This window comes from Eupeodes corollae, chromosome 2 (assembly GCF_945859685.1).
Source record: "Eupeodes corollae chromosome 2, idEupCoro1.1, whole genome shotgun sequence".
NCBI classification, from domain to species: Eukaryota; Metazoa; Arthropoda; class Insecta; order Diptera; family Syrphidae; genus Eupeodes; species Eupeodes corollae.
In genome coordinates, this window is record NC_079148.1 from 4038402 (window position 1) to 4057628 (window position 19227).

The 19227-nt window shown below is 32.4% G+C and overlaps 1 protein-coding gene across 6 annotated transcripts in view; it reads right to left on the minus strand.

The window, feature by feature from the left end:
* Positions 1–6224: 6224 nt before the first annotated feature.
* The window catches only part of LOC129945467 (uncharacterized), an 89901-nt gene continuing 76898 nt past the window's right edge, over positions 6225–19227 (minus strand). For 3 of the 6 annotated variants that reach the window (XM_056055242.1, XM_056055244.1, XM_056055243.1), the window contains exons 5-14: positions 18495–18647; positions 11933–12058; positions 11575–11814; positions 11372–11500; positions 11158–11287; positions 10952–11074; positions 10748–10837; positions 10562–10685; positions 6642–6967; positions 6225–6571 (exon numbers count right to left, since the gene is read on the minus strand). In XM_056055242.1, coding sequence (XP_055911217.1) covers positions 6431–6571; positions 6642–6967; positions 10562–10685; positions 10748–10837; positions 10952–11074; positions 11158–11287; positions 11372–11500; positions 11575–11814; positions 11933–12058; positions 18495–18647 — 1582 coding nt within the window. In that variant the 3' untranslated portion in view covers positions 6225–6430. Of the gene's footprint in view, positions 6572–6641; positions 7003–10561; positions 10686–10747; positions 10838–10951; positions 11075–11157; positions 11288–11371; positions 11501–11574; positions 11815–11932; positions 12059–18494; positions 18648–19227 lie in introns of those variants that run through there. The other 3 variants (XM_056055245.1, XM_056055246.1, XM_056055247.1) reach the window with 3 other exon arrangements.

Below are 19227 nucleotides of genomic sequence, written 5' to 3' on the forward strand. Positions count from 1 at the left end.
GGACAGATTATGTATTGACAACCCATGCAAACGATTTAAGGAGAACGAACTTCGGATATTATGCACGTGGAGTGTTAGGTCTATTCATAGACCATGTGCAGCCATTATATACGATTGGATGGGCCGGACAAAAAGAGAATGAAGAACTGCGATATTTACTTTGGTGACTGCTACCGAGAAAACCAACAGCACTTATTTGGTTGCGACTTTGTCATGGGAGCCAAACTTAGGCAATAAGTCTTGATCTATCAAGGCTTAATTCGGCAACATAAGCCTGATATGCTCGCTTTCCCCCATACAAGAGTAACAAACACCAAGGATATATTCTTCGAGCTCTTGGACAAAGCCTATAAGCAATTTCCTAGCTACGATATTTAAATTGTCTTATGCGATTATAATGCCAAAGTAGGAAGGGAAGACATTTTTGGTGGAATAAACGGGAAAACCAGCCTGAAGGACAACATTTCCTATAACGGATTCAGTCTTATTGATTTGTCTGCGGTTCGAAATGTCACCATCAGACGTAACTTTAAGTTAGTGAAAGTTACTCTTGCTAATCGCTGCTTCTTTTGGCTTTACGAAGACTGCGATTCATTAATTATTAATAATTTAAAATCTATTTGTCTACCTATTTATCTAGCACTTTAGGTATTAATTCTGAAATGAACATTTCAAAATAATTTTGCTATGTTTTCTATGTTCTTGAGCCTTTTTGATCAAATGGAAGTAGGAAGATAAAAACTTTTTACTTTAAATAGTTCAGTGGTTAATTATTTTTCGTTAAACATGTTTTCCATGTTTTTCCCCGATTTGCTAACTTAATAGGCATCAACTTAGAAGACTACAATATTTTACTCCAAAAATAAGCAGGTAACAACTTTTTATTGAATAATTGAAATCTTGATAATTTATAGTCAATCAATTGTTAGTTGCAGTTGTTTTTTTGTGCATGTTTTTTGTGCGTAGCATCCAATTGAAATCGGGTAAGAAAGTTCAGCTTTGATTTGCACTATTTAACTAATGAAAGGCAAATAAACGACAAATTTGTAAGGCAGGTACATATTTAATTTAAATCAAATATCATGAATTATTTTTTCAAATTGAAAGAATAAAATTCTATCCAAATGCATTAACTCAAACTCAAGATGGCACACGATTGCACTTACAGTTCTCAGACAGAAAAACGTGCTCATGTTATTTTAATGGTATAATAGCAAAATGGAGATAGGAAATGGAAAGTAGGGGTATAATCTAAATCCTTCTGAGTAAAGATACAAAAAAAATACACATATATACTGTGGGACATTTACACGTTGCCTTGCCATATCGGTCTTCCTCGTCAGTTAAAAACGAAGAGTGGGTTTCAGGTTTGGTATTCTATGTACGAGAAGGAAAATAGGAGAAAAGTGGTCCTTTGAGATTTGCAATAGGTGTGTGTGGTAGTACTTAAGACTTTGACCTACTTCCTTCCATTTGTTGTATGTCATTGCACTTAAATTAGGATTTTGAAACCAACAACAACAAAAATCAATGTTATCTGATGGATAAACTTAATGAATTATAATGTGAAACTTTATAAACTGACAGTGAAATATGATTTTTGTGAAATGGCATTTAAGACAAATGCGGCAGTCATGGTGACTGGGAATAAAATATTTTGAAATTGTGAATTAAGGATGTGTCCAGGAATTTAATCTGGGTTAGTGCAAGGGACGTGCTTCTTTTAAATGAATAAGACAAACATCTTTTATTGCAACTCATTGCAATAAACTAAGTTTTGCCCAGAGTTGAAAAATTCAAATAGCTGCTCTCCACTCTTCTACTATTAATTTTTGAAAAACCAATTAAATACATACCCTGCTAAAAAAAGACAACTGGATAAAAAACCCAATATTAAATCGCAGCACATAAGTCCTTCAATAAATCCATGTAAATAATTATAATTAATTCGTTTGAAATACTCTTCCCATCGATTGGATTTATCCTTTAAGGCTCCGGATTTAAAAACTTTATAGGTATATATAAAAAGAGAATTAAAATAAAAACTTCTTCCATTAAAATTAAACTACTTTTCTCAAGGATTTGCATAAGGATTCTCTATTACTATCAAATTGTTTCCAACTACTTCAAGTTTAAATGTTTAAATTTGTGGTGATGATAAAAAAAACATATGATGTTAGATATTTCGAAACAATGTTCTCAAATTCTGAGTACCTAACTGCAGTTTTGAATTTTGCAGTAACAGATTTATTTAAATTTATATATTTAAAAGTAGACCAACTGAAACAAATATGGTAGCGTTTTTTTACATTTAAACTTAGTTCAACAAAATGTTTTTGTTATTTTATTTAATGGCTAATAATCTAACTTACTTGTATCAACTCATGAATGCTGATCTTAGGAGCATTTCCATTATCATTTGAGGAACTTCGAAAACAGCTATTGAAGTTTAAGCTGTTTTTTGTGAAACTGTTTTCAGGACTTCAACAAAAAAAATATTCTGGAACTTTTGAACAAAAGAAATAAGTGAAAAATTTTAGAAGATGAATTTTGTGCGAAATTAAATTTTCTACAAGTTTTTACTATACATTTATTTTGAGATTATAAGTCCCTTTTCCAAGGGACTTTCAGAGAAAGTAATATTTTTGTAGTTATTTTAAACCATAAATACTCAAGACTTTTCTATTAACTTTATTCTGTTTCCGATTTGATAAAAGTGTTTTCATGCAAAAATATTGTAGATTATTCGAAAACGCTTTATATATTTTTTCCAAACATTGGGAGTTTTTGTGACATGTTAAGAACAAAAGTTCAAAAACGTATTCAAATAAAATTGCGAGTCTTGTTTTCGCCACCTTGTAAAGTATTTCATACTTAAAGAAGAAATTTTTGTTTGGGTTAACTGAGTAGGTACAACGACAATTAATAGTTGTTTATGAGCGTTTTTAAGAACCTTACATTTTAAATCAACAATTTTAGTGTTTTGAATAAAATTCAATTTTTGATCTTCAATTTTAAGACCAATGGATAGATTTATATGCCTTAGCAGTGTTTCAAAAGTTAAAATTGACTTGCTTAGACGCCAAGACCTTAGCAGACCTGGAACAGCTGATAAAACTCTTAATGGCTTTTCTTATTTAAAATATAAAGATTAGTGCAGATAAAACATAAAGGGAGTTCTAAAGAAGTGTAAAAACAGCAGCTTGAAGACAAGACATTTAAAGGTGTGTATATGATTCTTGAGATTCTGGGGCAAAAATTAAAGAGAAAATTACAGTGAACGCAAGTCGCTCAACAGTTCTAAGAGGTATTTAAATTCGAAAAAAGAAGAAAAAGCATCTACTTTACGAACAACATTAAGTTACGCTATTAGGGTTTTTCAAAATTCAGACAATCAAAATTTGAAGAAAACTGTCAGTTATTAAAGAACAGGTAAGGTTGAGGACTTTACATCAAAAATTATTTCAGCTGTGTATAAGAGAATCTTGGAAATAAATTTTTCGGAATAGTTTAACATTGTTTTACCCATAAACTTGGCCTTGCAACATGATCACCTATTAACTGGGGCGCATAAAAAAGTTTGGACTTCCTTCAATAACTGCCGTATTCATCTGATCTTAACACTATTTCATACTCTTTGGGGATGGTAAGCACACCATTGTGGTCTTCAGTTCAAAGTCAAACATTTCTTAATTTCTGCAATTAAGTTAGAGTGGAGCAAAACTTTGTTGAACTACATCAAAAGGCAACAACAAATCACTTCAAAACAACAAATCGGTAGGACTTGATAAAATTCCCGTAGAGCTTTTACAAGCACTGCCAATGTCATCAAGCGCACTGCTTCATCCGCTCATAAAAGAAGCCAGGACCACCAAAAGCTTCCGCGATGAGTGGAAGAAAGGATGATTGTTAAGCTCCAAACAAAATAAGGGATCTTACAAAGTGCGAAAACCTTAGAGGAATTTGCGTTCTACCTGTCGTTGGCCATAATAGTATAGCAAAAATTATACTGGAACGCTTCAGGGAACATCTTGAGGCCACACTCGATGCCGAACAAGCAGGATGCCGCGCTGGATCCTCCTGTATTGATCATACCAACAACCAGCGGATCATTATTGAGCAATGCGTAAAATATCGAGCACCACTACATCTGCTGTTTATCAACTCCCAGACGGCCTTTAATAGCGTCAAAAGGGAGTATATCCGGTTAGTTTTGTGGAGGAGATGCATTCCAGAACAACTAATTGGTATTATAAAGGCAACATATGATGGATCCAATTGTCACGTTTTGTAAGGTCGGTGGTATGCTGTTAAGGGATTGTGAAATCCGTAGCGGAGTCAGACAGAGCTGTATTCTGTCGCCAATATTGTTTTTGTTGCTGTCAAGCTATGTACTGCGCGCAGCTTTGTAGCGGAGAAATCCAATGGATTACGCGGACAATGTTTGCTTACTTTCTCTCCATCTTCATCAAATGACAACAAGTGTGAAGCAAGAGTAAGAATTCCTGTGGCTGAAAATTAATTTCGGCAAAACAAAAATGATCAGCCTCGGAACCCGAACATCCTCTTAAATAAATATTTTTACTCGCAACCGGTGGAAAAAGTGAAGAGCCTTCAATAACTTGGAAGTATCGGCTCCATCGATGGCGGAACCGAATAAGACGTCATCTGCAACATCATCAAAGCAGAAGTGGCTGTCAAAAAATTGGAGGAATAACTCTATCAGCTTAAGAACAAAGCTACGACTGTTTCACACAAATGTTAAATCTGTGCTTTTTTATGAGAGCAGCACCTGGAAGGTTACCTCAGCCATTACAAGAAAGCTGCAAACCTTTATGAATAGATTTCTTCGTAACATCCTAAGGATTTTCTGTTCAAACTAAATGTTCAATGAGGTCCTTCATAGAAGAACAGGTCAGGAACCTATAGACTCTATTACACGAAGGCGTAAGTGCCATGGATTGAACATACACTTGGAAAAGGTAACGAGTCTACATTGCAGGCCAAGCAATGCAGTGAAATTCGATCATACAAAAAGGAAGAAGAGCTGGATCGAGAAGCACATGGCGCAGGACAGTCGAGGAGGAATCAGCGTCAATAGGCAAGAGTTGTAGGGAGCTGAAATAAATCTCCGTAGACCACACACAATGGCGCATAGTAGAGGTCCTATGCCTCTTCAGTTGTTAACAACGAACTTAACAGGTCTGAGGACCTTAGTAAGTAAGTAAGTATATCAAAAGATTTTGGATAGCTCAAATTCTTTTCCTAATACCTTAAGGCAGTATTTAGCACCAACAGATGACACGATACCCAGCAATAAATTGTCGAAATATTGAAACATTTCTTCTGATTGCTATAAAAGCAAATGACTATCAATAAACCTTTCCATAGTTACACCTAAGTTACAAATATCTTTTTTGACCTGTATAATTTATCTTATCTCTTTCATTACTACAATTTTCTGTTGGTTTCTATTTCTAAAATAAATCAAATCTACATTAAAAAACAATGATTTGTTCAACAAAACGATACAACCCAATTTTGTATCCCCAAACAATTCGTTCCGCCAAACTAAAAGAGACACAACAGATAAAGATAGAAAAATAGATTGAATTTGTTCGATAATCAACACACAAATCGAAAAGTGTTCTTTGGAATTTCCGCTTGGCTAACTTAAGATAAAACCAAAACCGAACAAAAGACTCAATCAGTTAAAGCCTAATGCGGTTTTTGGGATTTCTCTCTCTTTTATTCTCGGTCTACAATATTTTCCCAACAATTGGATAAGTTTTCTCATCCAAAAAGGATACAAATATCTCGGAGGAAACAAACCGAAAATGAACGATTTCTATATACAGAGAAGGAAATAGCACATTCATCCAATAAAACGACATGACCGAAGTTTAGTTTGCCAACAAGAAAGCCAAAGCCACCAAAAATAAGAAGAAAGAAAAAGATAAAAATCATCCATGACCACACTCAGACCCAGGACCAGACTATTATTCCCGTAGTATCCTTGAATCTATATGAACTACTTTCTGACTTCGGAAAATCAAATTGCAAATTCAAGAAAAACCCATCAGGAAGCACCAAAGCAGACAAATGAAAATTTAGAATTTAGTTTTTGAACTCATTCCAAATCTTACCATTTGACATTGGCATGCAAATCGTCCTGGCACTGGACATTGGTCCTCTTCTTCCTTTTCTAAATTCTTATGTGTGTATATATGTAAATAATTATTGTTGTACATTTATTAAAACATTAATTTCTAAATAATTACAATTACTTTAATAAATAAGAGTTTTTGGGTTGTGTTGTGTGATTAGGCCTCTAATTTGTTGGCATCAGAAGTTCCGAATTAGACAACAATTTCACAAACAGATTGTAGTAGAGTGACTTTTTGTGGCGACACCGACGACGAGATGGGAATCACATCTTCTTCATGTAGCCATCGTATTTGAGGTTTTGCAGGAATACCGGCTGCATGTCGGCATACCAGGAGATCTCTTCGCGTTGCACCACTGGACCGTCCTTGCACGTCAGCCAGTAAGTGCTCATTAGTCCTTTACCCTTTATAAAATATTATGGAAATTTTTTTTTTTTTTTTTCAATTTAAAGTGAGCTTATATTTCGAACTTACCTTAACATCTATTAATCCTCGATGTTCGGTCTTAAAGCCTCCGACTTTTACCAGAGCATCATTCATCTCCTCGGTTATGTGGATTTTATGTGCCTCGCCTGTTGATTCCATGCGGGATGCGGTATTCACAGTATCCCCAAATAAACAGTAACGAGGCATTTTCGTCCCCACAATTCCAGCCACCACCGGTCCGGTATGAACTCCACAGCGGATTTGCAAAGTTTCCGAACTTCTGCGTGGGATTTTGAAAAAGCTAGAGGCATCCAACAAATCCAAGGCCATGGTTGAGATTTCGGTTATATGTTTGTTACCTAAAATGGAATTTTCTTTTGGGTTGATAAATACTGTTTTAATTGGATGCCTGGAAGACAAAGCAAAAAGACCGTGAACATAGTGTTGTAGAAAGAGAGGAGATAAAATAAAAATGAGCAAAAAGTTTTTTTTTAGAAGACCTTGTTGATGGCAATGGAGGATTTTTCGTCTTCAATTTTAATTTTAACAGAAAATAAAACTATAAATTCTTCCGGACAAAATATTGACGTTTTTATTTTTTAGCTTCTCAATTCCTACAAGGACGAAGGTGTTGAACTTTTGTGGCATGTTGTGAACTAATTTCAAAGAATTAAAAAAAAAAAAACAACTAGACTTTAAGGAGAGTTTTCAGAAAAACCAACTTTAATTTTATTTTATTTAAAATAAAGTTAAAACTTCAAACTAACACATCTTATGATTTTATCTCTAATATAAAGTAAATATACGTATGTAAATTATTTATACGAATTTTTTAAACATGAATTTTGAATGAAAAGTTCAAAGAGAAAGCTTTCTTTTTGTGGTAATTTTTTGCGCTGTTAAATTTAAGAGTTACATGATAAAAGATTTTTTGTAAACATAATTTTATATTTTTGAGTCAACAGGCGCTATAAGGGGTTATTCATTTTGCGGTTTCAAAAGTATAGGGCTGAAATTTGACATCTGTCAAACTAAACAATTTTTTGTTTTTCAGTTGAAAGGCTAAAAATTATGAAAATGGATCGCCTACTAAAACCTACTACAAAAATTGTGATTCAGAGAGAAGATTACGGTTTACATAATCATAAAATTAAGCAAGCAATTAGCAAAACTGTGAAGAAATTTTAAGAGATTGGATTGGTTACAGATATTGTAAGGCATGAGGATCTTGGTAAAAGTGTTGCCGAAGAGCCGAATGTGTCGATTCCTCGTGGTTCCCAGGAATTACGACCTACGGCACATTATCCCGTATTTTGCATTTGGATCAACATCTACATTCATATAATATATACTTCTTCTTCCAAAACGACAATGGAAAGACTGTCACAATCAATTCGGAGTATAATGGTTTTATGATAACCGACTTTTATTTGTCTTCTATTGAAGAATACGGCTTGGAGAATATGTGGTTTTAACAAGACGGTGCCACATGTCACATAACTCTAGCGAATATGGCTTTATTATAAGGCACATTTCCTGGGCGCGTAATTTCTCAACGTGGCTACATTAACTGACCACCAAGATCATCCAATTTGAAATCGCTGGATTTTTTTGTGGGGCTACGATAACCGTGTTTATGAACTTTTGAGCACTTAAAAGCTAAAATCCGTCAAGTTATGACTGAGATACCTCCTAATTTGTGTCAAAAAGTGGCCGAAAAAAAAATGTCATAAATGTGTTTTATTTACATACTTTTATTTTGGAAACCGCAAAATGTATAACCCTATAGGTGCTATTTTGAACAGACTTTTTGTTTACTGGAGAAAGTTCAATCAGCTTTTTGCAAATTTTTATTGAAATATTCAAAGAAACACAAACACGCTTCAGCGTCTGCTTAGCATGACGTTTACGAGTTCAGCCATAGGAATTTAATGCATGCTATCACAATGAAGCCTCTACCTCACGTTTCATTTGACAATCGTGAGGAAATAACGTAATGGGACTCCAAACGGAAACTCTAGTTCAAATTTGCTTTACATTTGCTTTGTCTGACAGCTCAACAGCTGTAAAAAAGTCAACAAACAAAATACATTTGCTTTTTGGTTATTATAGGCTCTGTAAGCTATTTCCACTATAAATTTAATTTTTTCGATTTTAAAAATCATATTATTTTTTATTTTAATGGAAAATAACAGCTGCTAATGACAGAAGTGCTATTTTAGAAAGATGAAATGTTGGAAATGTTATTCAGAGCAACGTCGAACCAGGCCCAATGTGTTGTGTTTAAGCCATTATTCACAGTATCAAATAAAACACTATGACCCAATTTTCATTAAGTTTGTTCCAAGTTTATTTAAGTCTTTGTGTCAAGTTCAGTTTTGCCTAATGTCAAGGAATTGATACTTTTCGAAACAAAGGGATACAATTTTAATTTTATTTCCTTGTTTCTTCAGACGAATGGAAATTAATTTTACAAATGTCAAACTGTGACAGCTAAAGAGTCCTCTCACGTTTAGTGTTTTCTTTAGCTGTGGAACAGTGACGTGAATTTTGTCAGTCCGTGCTTAGTACTTTGCCCAGTGCTGTCAGTTCGTAAACCTGCATAAATAATTATTGTCAATATATATATTTTTGAATACTAACATTTCCTAACGAATTTAACGATAAGCATTTTATTTGTATGGACTTAAAAACAATTGCGCTAAATTTTTTTTTTCATTTTCTTACACTTCGAAACTTTTTTTGTACAATATAAATTTAAAAAAACATGATTAACCAAAGATGATGATTACTTTGACATTTCACTAAAATTAATTTTACTTTTGCGTGCTTGACATTTTAAACTTATAAGTAAGTTCTTTCGGTGTGATTTTTTTTACAATCTTTTACTGTTAACTGTTTGGATATGTTCAGATTTACAATTCCTAATTAAAAGGAATTAGTTTTTTAATAATAAATATTTACATGATTGAAATCTTGGAATAGCTTATGATAAGATACAAAATACTTCGGAAACTCCTAAATATTAAATTTCGGAGATTTGTTTATTGAATTGCATCATAAATTTTTTAGATTAAAAAATGACTCTTCAACGCACTTAAAGCTATTTTTGTATTTTCGATTTTTGAACCAAAGAACATTATGAACAAATTTCAAATCAATTTTTTTTCGTTTAGCACAGTGCAAACATAAAAAAAAAAAAAACGTTTCAAAAGAAGGATTTAAAATGAAGTGTCAGCGTTTTTGACGTTCTGAATAGAGCAATAAAGGAATTGGAATAAAGAATTGTATTAAAGCCACATTCGTGATGTACGGCAGGCAATTGACAGGCCGCTAGAGGATTTAGTAATGAAAATTGCTGAATACGCTATAAGTGAAGTTTAATTGCTTAATAGAAAGAATACTTTGTGAAATAAGGAACTTATTATTTTCTAACCAAGATCTTAAAATTAAAAACACTTCGGAAAAGATACTATTTCAATTTTGTTAAATTGAAAATGAATGTTGCTGGAAAAACTCATGCTTGCAAACCTCTAAATATATTTCGGTAAATGGTCAGTCTCCCTTAACGCCCCAAATTTTCTTAACCTTCGTAAACTTCAGCTGGGTTAAAGAAAATAGCATTTTGACATTGTTAGTAAGTGATCACATAGGAACCCTAATAAAATCAGACAAAAGCTGTCCTTCCTCACAAATTTATTTTTCTCTATATTCAAATATTATACACATCATGTACGATGTAGCCAATTTAAAATATCTAGCCTGTTCTTTTTGTATCCTTGAAAATATAAGACATCTTTTCAATGTCTTACTTTTTGAGCTAAGAAATTTCTACCAGCAACAACCACTAAAAGTTTCCCTTAAAAATATACCACAAAAAAATAAAGAACATCCAAGAACAAATAACCACAGAATTTTCACATACATCCTTATCCAACCCTCAGTAAAATAAAATAAAAATAAATTACCATTTTTAACCGGCAATCCCGAGGCAACCATGTAAGAGTCTCCAATTGTTTCCACTTTGTAAACATCATAACACTCAATTCGTTCATCGAAAACCTTATAAATTGAGTTTAAAAATGTCACCACCTTAAGAATTCAAAAAATAAAAATAAAAAAATTCAAAAACACACAAAATTCTCATAAACTACCTCAAGTGGTGTGCATTCGGCGGCAATTTCAGTGAAACCCACGATATCACTAAAGTAAATTGTTGCAGCTTCATAAGACTCAGCTGGGACCTGGAAAATGAAACATTTCTCACTTAGAAAACTAAGACAAACCACCTCCCCCTTGGTGACGGCTTGCGGTGGTGGTGGCAGCATAAAAATGCAAAGTAATTGTGTAATGCAAACCTGCCTAGTCTGCTTTAACTGCATGGCTACACTTGGAGGCAGCATCTGAAACAAGAGAGTGTCACTTTTGCGTTTCTCCCGCTTCAGTTCTTTGGCCTTTTGTGCCAAATGAATTGCGTACATCTAAAAAATCAACATGTGACAAGATTTTGTATGGTGGTCTTTAATCAAAATCTCAAAAATTATATATGTCTGAAAATATGTACTTGAATAGTCGCGGCAGCATTCCGAACAAGTATGATGATTATTGGCGACACCAAAAGAACCACCACCAGAATGGCGATTCCAACCGCCTCCTTGTTGCTCGCCTGGACCAGAGTATTTTCCACGTAGTCTCTGTGACAAAAAAGAAAAACAACAACGCCCTTGTGTTAATTAAGATTACAGACCAAGTCCAAGTCGCAACCCATATAGCCTTACTTGATGTTCTTTCTCAATTCCCTTTGAAGGACTCGCAGTTCCTCGGTGTAAGTCAACATCAAATCATAATAATCAATGGCATCATCAACTCTTGGCTCTATCTTTATGTTTTTCAAAATTATTGAACTCCTTGTAAGATTTGGTGGGAATGAAGAAAAATGTATATTAAAAATCAAGGACGTCTTCTTGTTGATTTAACTTACCAATTCTTCAACTGCTGGAAGTCGCCCATGTTCTTGGAGAGATTGGTGTACATTGGTCTCAGGGATGGGACATAATTTATGGTGGAGTTTATCAGTTCCTTGCCTAAGAAATCGTAACGAATGTAAGATACATACGCCTCAGTGCCCAGGATGCCACGACCAAAGTATTTTATGCCAAAGGACGATGCTATGCCCTGACATTCAATGCTTTTCAGGAGGTTCTTGAAACCCACAAGATATCTTTGGTCGTCATCGTCGTCGTCGATGAGGATGAAATTTAATATTTATTTTGTTTTAATATTTTTTTCTTTTTCATTGTTTATTTAGCATTTTTATGTTTTCTTTATATGAAACTCACCTCCAAACTCCACTATTGTCTGTCTCCTTGATTTGCTCTGACAAATGATGGAGCATTCCCTTATTGATGGCGGCATACCAATTCATCACCTCAGATATCGAACTTTCTTCGGAACTTATTTTCCTGCTGAAATATTATACAAAACAAAATATATGTGTATAATCATACATAAGGATATATGAAGGTATTGCCATCAACGATGTATTAAAGTTGATTGGAAAAATTAATTAATTATACACAATATTGTTCTTTTAATTAAAAATCGATTGTTTTGCTTTTGCGGCATAAACTCCTAACTTGTAAGATTGAAGTCCTGCAAAGGAAGTGCGCCATTTGCGACATTATGAGAATTTCTGATGATGATTTGTGTTTTGCTATTATTTGTTGGGTGGCGCCCGAGTGGGGACGGTGGCAGGAGTAGAAGAGTTGATGGGGTAACTGTGTCATGGAATAAATTAACTGACCCTTTTGATAGGAATTTTTAAAAAACAAGATTGAAATTCATGATGTTTTTAGGAGGTAGGTATGTTTTTGAATAATAGAATCACTTTGAAATTCGGGAAGGATATAAAAAATCATAATATTTTTTTTTTTTCTGTTTTAATTCTTAAAACATTTTAATCAACGTGACCCATCAACATTCTACAAATAAATGAAGGTATTCCTTATAAAATATTATTCATCTTGAAAAGGGTCAGCAGTTGTTATTGTCAAGAGAGCACAGTTGACACGTTCGTGATATATTTTTATGACACTTCATAGGCATTATTTGCAGGTCAGATTCTTTATCTTCTAAGTGGTAGAATATTGTAGGTACCTTAATGGAGTCCTTGAAAAGTCAAAACAAAGTTTATTTTTTGAAAATTAACAAGGCAATTAACTACACAAAGAAATGATTTTTGGGAGATTTGATATTTCATAATATAATTTAATGTGGAGTAGGCTCAAATGAGAAATTTAATCCATCAGACCAAAAACTTCTAAGGTTAACGACTTGAAACTTAAAAGAATCCTAAATTAACAGAACACTTCAACACTCATAATCAAGTAAATAATTTTATTTAACAAAATACTCCAGGTTAAAATTTTGTGTCCAAATTCTGATTAGCCAAAATTGTATAGGGTGTTTTTAAGCCCCTTAACAAATGTTGATGGTTTTTATCATTAGTTTGACATTTAAGAACTGTGTTTTTTTTCAGTAAGGTCTGTCAAGTAACTCCAGAAAAACTCTTTCAAATTGTGGAAATTTGCTTCGAAAAAAAAGTTCAAGTAAAATTTCCGTACAAGGAGTGAAGGCAATACTCAAGCGAATAATAAAACCACATTACATTTAGCTCAATCATTAATTAATTGCAACATAAATTCCGTGACAGCTTTATTTAAAAAAGTGGTCCTGATAACTGACCCCTTCGTACGCCTCTTCTTTACTTATATTGGTATATTAAATGATTGGGTTATGCCGACATTCATTGTAAGCCAATAGTAGTAAGAAATTGGAATTATAAGTGGAAAATTTTTAAGTTACAACATTTAAAGAATAGACTTTGAAAAATTTTTTTAGAAGGGACAAATTCAGACCCATTAGTACTGAGAAATAAAGTATTTTCTGCATACAGCATTCTAAAATACATTATTCCAAATTTGCAGTATTTCGAAATACAGCCTTTTCATATATAGTTCTGTAAAGTAATAAAATATTTCGACTTTCTACGAACAAATTTAAATATATATGATCCATATCAATAAATTTCGACCTAGACATTAATTATACGTCAAAAATGTTTCTAAAAATTTTGGTCAGTAATAGAGATGTTCATATGAAAAACTTCAATATAAAATGTTGTCATTGAATAAGTTAATAATTGCTTGAAATAATTGTCCAGTTTATATTTCCAATATTTGAGTGTTTTAGCTGTCTAGTCTAAATTACTAGTACCTAATAAAAATATTACTGTCCAATAAGCAATGTTTATAGCTTTATTCTCAGTACAGAACAGGTAAATCAACTCTCTACGATTTCTTTTAGTTCATTAATAATTTGACATTATAATCAATTTCTATAAATAGTCAACAATTTTTAGATTTCATTCTCCTGCTCTGTGAATCCATCTGAGAAAATTCAAAGAAACCATTCTCAGAACGAGATTTCTGGTAAAAGCCTAATAACTTTCCTTGTGGCACAAAAGTAAAACTCTTTACCATTCGATAATTTAATAAACTCTTTTAATTGTTTTTTTTTTAACGAGTTGCGCTAAAAATACTGTTGAGGACATAATATTGTATTTAAAATACTGTATGTCAAAGTTCTGTATGAACAAAATTATTGTATCGTAAAAATTCTGTTGGAGAAAATTCTGGCATTTCAAAATACTGTATAGCCCGAAATACTCATTTTTTTACATTATTAAAACGGGTTTTCTTTTCAAGGTTATTTACAGCACTTCGAAATACAACATTTTTAAGGTTAAATGTTTTCTGAGAATAAAGTATCAAACAAATTTTTTATTAACATTACTTTTCAAAACATTTTAAGGCAATAACATTTCTTTCTACGTGAATTCTTTTTGTTTATATGTATAAAGCTGTTAGTTTCCAGTTTTAAAGGACTTTTTTCATGACATTTTGACTTTTAGAAATATTGTTTTTGTAAATTTATTTAATATAAGTTGCATGCATTTCTTTTCTCACTTTTTTATGGAATTTAATAATACAACATTTGTTCCAGTTTTAAGTAAAAATAATAAATCAACTAATAGTTAAAAAATAGGACCATCAAAAACTCACTTTTTATTGATATATTATTTTTTGATAAAAATTCGGAAGTACCTTGATATAAGTTACAGTTTTTATTCATACATCATTTTGGTATACAGCATTTTAAGTTTACAATATTTTGAAATTCAGAACTAAAGACATACAAAAGTCAAAAAAAAACATAAGAGTATTACTACTCCCATCTCTTTTTTTACTTGACATTATTTAAAAAAAAAACTTCATAGAGAATTCAAATCAAAGTTAGAAGTTGATATTTTCAAAATACTCAATTATTGTCAAGGACATAAACCAATCCATCAGGCATACATAGAGTATCCAATTTTCAATAAATAAAATGGATGGAGCAAGAGTTCGTTTAGAGCTAGAGCCTAGTGACTTACAACTCTCAACCATTTTTGTGTGCGAGTACTGTTGTTAGGGATGGATATCTCATTTAAACTTAAAAAAGACGGTTGGAAATTCGTCTTAACAGATGAACTAAATCACAAAGCCATACATCGTCGTTTGAAGTCACATCAGAAAATGATTCTATTGTACGGATTAGTTCCTTACCGGAATCCATATCAATTTTTACGGTAAAAGCATTTGTATTTCTCCATGCACTTAAGATAACTATGGAAAACTGTGGCAAATTCATTATATGCTCAGACAGTATATCTGTGTTAAAAGCTATAAACAATCCAAATAACAACACTGATCTTATTTCCACCACAAGAAACGAGATTGCAATAATGCTTAAGGAAATAAAACTGATGTGGATTTTTTGTCACGTAAAAAAGCCGACAAAGCAGCAAATTCGGCAAAAGATGCACTAGAATTCCAATTCAATGCAGTCACCAAACAAAATCTTAAAACTTAGTTTAATGAAAACTTGAAAACTTTGCAAAGTTTGGAGCCTTTACCCCCATTACTATAAAAAAGTAAACCAGACGAAATCCTAACCTAAATACCCAACAAACCGCGAAATCACAAGCTTTGTTCCCCTCAGACTCGCTCACACATCACACCTCACCACAAACAACCATCCAATTGCAGCATGTAATACAATTTTATATATTTCACACATCTTTGAAAATTGCAAAATCTCAAAACCAGTTATGAAGTTATGAAGAAGTATTAAAAAATCCAAATTCTAACAAAATACATTTTCGATTTTTTAAGAACTATGATTTTATTAATACTTCATTAATTGATATATTTTAAAAAACGGAGTTCATAATTGGTTTTGAGATTAAAATGTATTGAACTCTAAAATTAACTCTATTAATATTACTAAACAAAAGGCCAGAAGTCTCCGCAATTAGGCTTTTACATTTTGTATTAGCTTGTAATTTAAATTACATGTTAATAAATAATAATATTGATAAAGGGAGCGCAGCGTATTGAAATCCCGTTTTTTAAAAATCCCGAAAAAAAAAGTTTTACAATTCCGTCTTCTAAAATACCGATTTATTTAAACCCCGTCTTTTGAAACCCCACTTATTCCAAATAACGATCAATTACAATCCCGCTTTTTAAAATCCCGTCATATCCCGACAATCCCATTTTTTTCACAAAATACGAGCATTAAAATAAATAACAATAGGAGTCAAAGGTTTTTATGTTAAATTACTTGCCTAAAACCTTATAATTTTAAAATATAAAAAATCGCTCGATTTTTTAAAATTAAACAACTAGTTTTGGTTGCAAAAGCGGGATTATAAGAAACGGGATTACAAAAAGCTGGATTATAAAAAGCAGGATTTTAAAACACAGGATTTTAGAATCGGAATTTTAACCCTGAAGATAACCATATTTCATATAACATAAGTGATACACATGATTTATACGTTAATTCGACGTAGGTTATCTTTGTAGGGTTAAGAAACGGGAATATAAAAACCGGGATATCGAACCCAACCCATTAATAAATTGTTGACAGTATTTTAGCTCTCTACAAAACTATAACTTTTCTTAGACTGAGAGCCACAACTTTACTGCTGCATCGATTTCAATCGTTAAATTTCATGAATTAATTATTTTGACTCAGCATGATTATAATTTAATCTTCAGCTTTTCAAAGCCGCCAATTTAATGCAACTACATCTGACAGAAAATAAATTTGTTATTTTGAACGAGGTGTCTAACTACAAATTTCAATACCCTCTGCGAAATAGTGGTAAGGAAATTTTCTTAAAGCAAATATGTTAAATTTATGGAGCTAAGCGAAGTTCGTTTAATGAACCGATAAAACCCGCTAAAATGTTTAACATTTTAACACCAATGTGTCACCAAGGCGGGTGCAACAAGTTTTGAAAGGGGTAAATATATTGAATATGTGAAACACGTCCCAAAACCAAACTTACATTTCGTCAAAAAAACGAACAGATTGACTTCCGTTGAAAAGAATGAATTTTTTGAATGAGACAAAATTAAAGAGGCCCAGGCCAACGATTTCGGCATAATAAATAAACCGAAAAGCAGCATTGAAATGCTCTTAATTTTGAAGGTGGTACATTGATGGTTTGAGGTGCGATAAGCTGCTGTTTCTACCATAATAAATTCCCAAAAATATACTAATAAAATATTTCCTGCGGAATGCACCTTTCACAAGGATACCGTAATATTTATGTTTCAAAATATACAACAGGCCTCCATACAGTCCTGAATTGAACCCGATTGAAAAAATTTGGGAAATTTGACAAGAGTGAGCCAAAAGTAATATGTGACAAATAAAATCAAAAACAATTTCAATACCACTACGTCAACGTTATATTATTCAACAAAAAGAATCAACAACATTTTGAAAGCCTTTTTAAAAACTTTAAGTTTAGAATTTAGAATTAATTTTAAAAATTGCCCTTAACATTATTTCGTTAAAAAAAAATAAAAATGATAAAGGAAAGTATTATTTTTATGTTTTTGTTTTTCCCTATGAATTGAGTTGTTAAGACACTAAAAGTAAAATTATTTTGTTAAAATCCAATAATAAATAAAAAAAAAAACGTATTTTATGTTTGTCCTTATCATTATTTCGTAGAGTGTAATCTTAAAAAAATGAAGAAGTATAATCAACAATAAAGATTCTCAACTGCATTATAACAATATTTCCCTGAGTTCTGAGGCTACTTCCATTCTTTGTGGTGATAGGAGGAAAATTTCCAAATATCGAGCTTTTCATAAACGCAAAGCTAGAAAATCACTAAATCATCAAATCAAGGCTTTCATAGGAGCCGAAGCTGGCTTTTAATTTTCTCCTTCACTTTGGACTTAACCTTCACTTTAAAATGTGAATGATTTTCTCTGCTTCCATGTTAAAAACAAGTTGAACTAAAAAATCGTACTTGAGAAAGCCATACAATATTTCGTTTATAAAAGTTGATGCTTTAAGTTATTTGTATTTATTTGAAAAAATTTATTTTTCTCTACAACTAATTGTATAACCTAAAAAACAATCATTTTTTCGTTCTATCTACTTATGACACATATCAAGCTTTTCCAACAAACAAATAGAGCAAATTCCGCAGCTCTCTGAAATTCAGGTGCAAACTTATTCCTCAAACACTGACAAGTCTACACAATTCACACCCTACCTAGCTCACTATAATACACTTTTTAATGTTATGTAGTAAAACTATCCCAATTTAATTTGCATGCTAATGAAATGAAATAGTTCATCCGTCGTCGTCGTCCATCTATTCACAAGGCTTCCAAACAAGGGTTGACAAATCCAAAAAAAAGAAAAACGCAAATTCCTGTAACTTTTATCAACACAGAAAAACAAAAACTGAGAAACTGACAGACATACCGAAAATCATTCAGCCTATTTTGAAATTCACTGCGATTGAGGAGTACACCGTAGTCTTCGTCATCGGGTGATGTTGGAACGCTTACTTCACTCCATGTGCTCATGTTATTTAACGCTTGGTCGGTGACGGCAAAACGTTGAGTTAAATTAGATCTGAAATTTTAGTTTTTTTTTTGTTTTTTCTTGTTTATTTCAATAAAAAGCAATTTAATGACTAAAGAACATCAGGGCTGCTGTTTTCAAAAAGTAAAATATATTAATGGTTTAACAAAAATTTAACGACTTTATTAACCGTTCGTGTTAACTGGTGTTTAACTCTGCTCACATTTAACCTGTTTTAAACTGAACCATATTTACGTTTTATCCTCTTACTCACTTGACATTTAAAAAGTGACATTTTTAAACTGAGCGAGATAAAATGTGAACAACACCTTAAGTTCATGGCATGTTGACATGTCTAACAGTATTGCAAGATCTGACAGCTCACAAAGATTTAACAAACTATAGAAATTGAAAAATATTTCCATTTGTTCCTAACGGGTTATCCATTTTGCGGTTTCAGAAGCACAAGGCTGGAATTTGACATCTGTCAAATTAAGTTGTTAAACTAATTTTTGTTTGTGAGTTGAAAGTCTCTTCAAGTAATTGACGATCTTTTGTGAGCTCTCTAGTCCGGTGGTGTGATTGGACCTTACTTCTTCGAAAACGACAATGGAACGACTGTCACCATCAT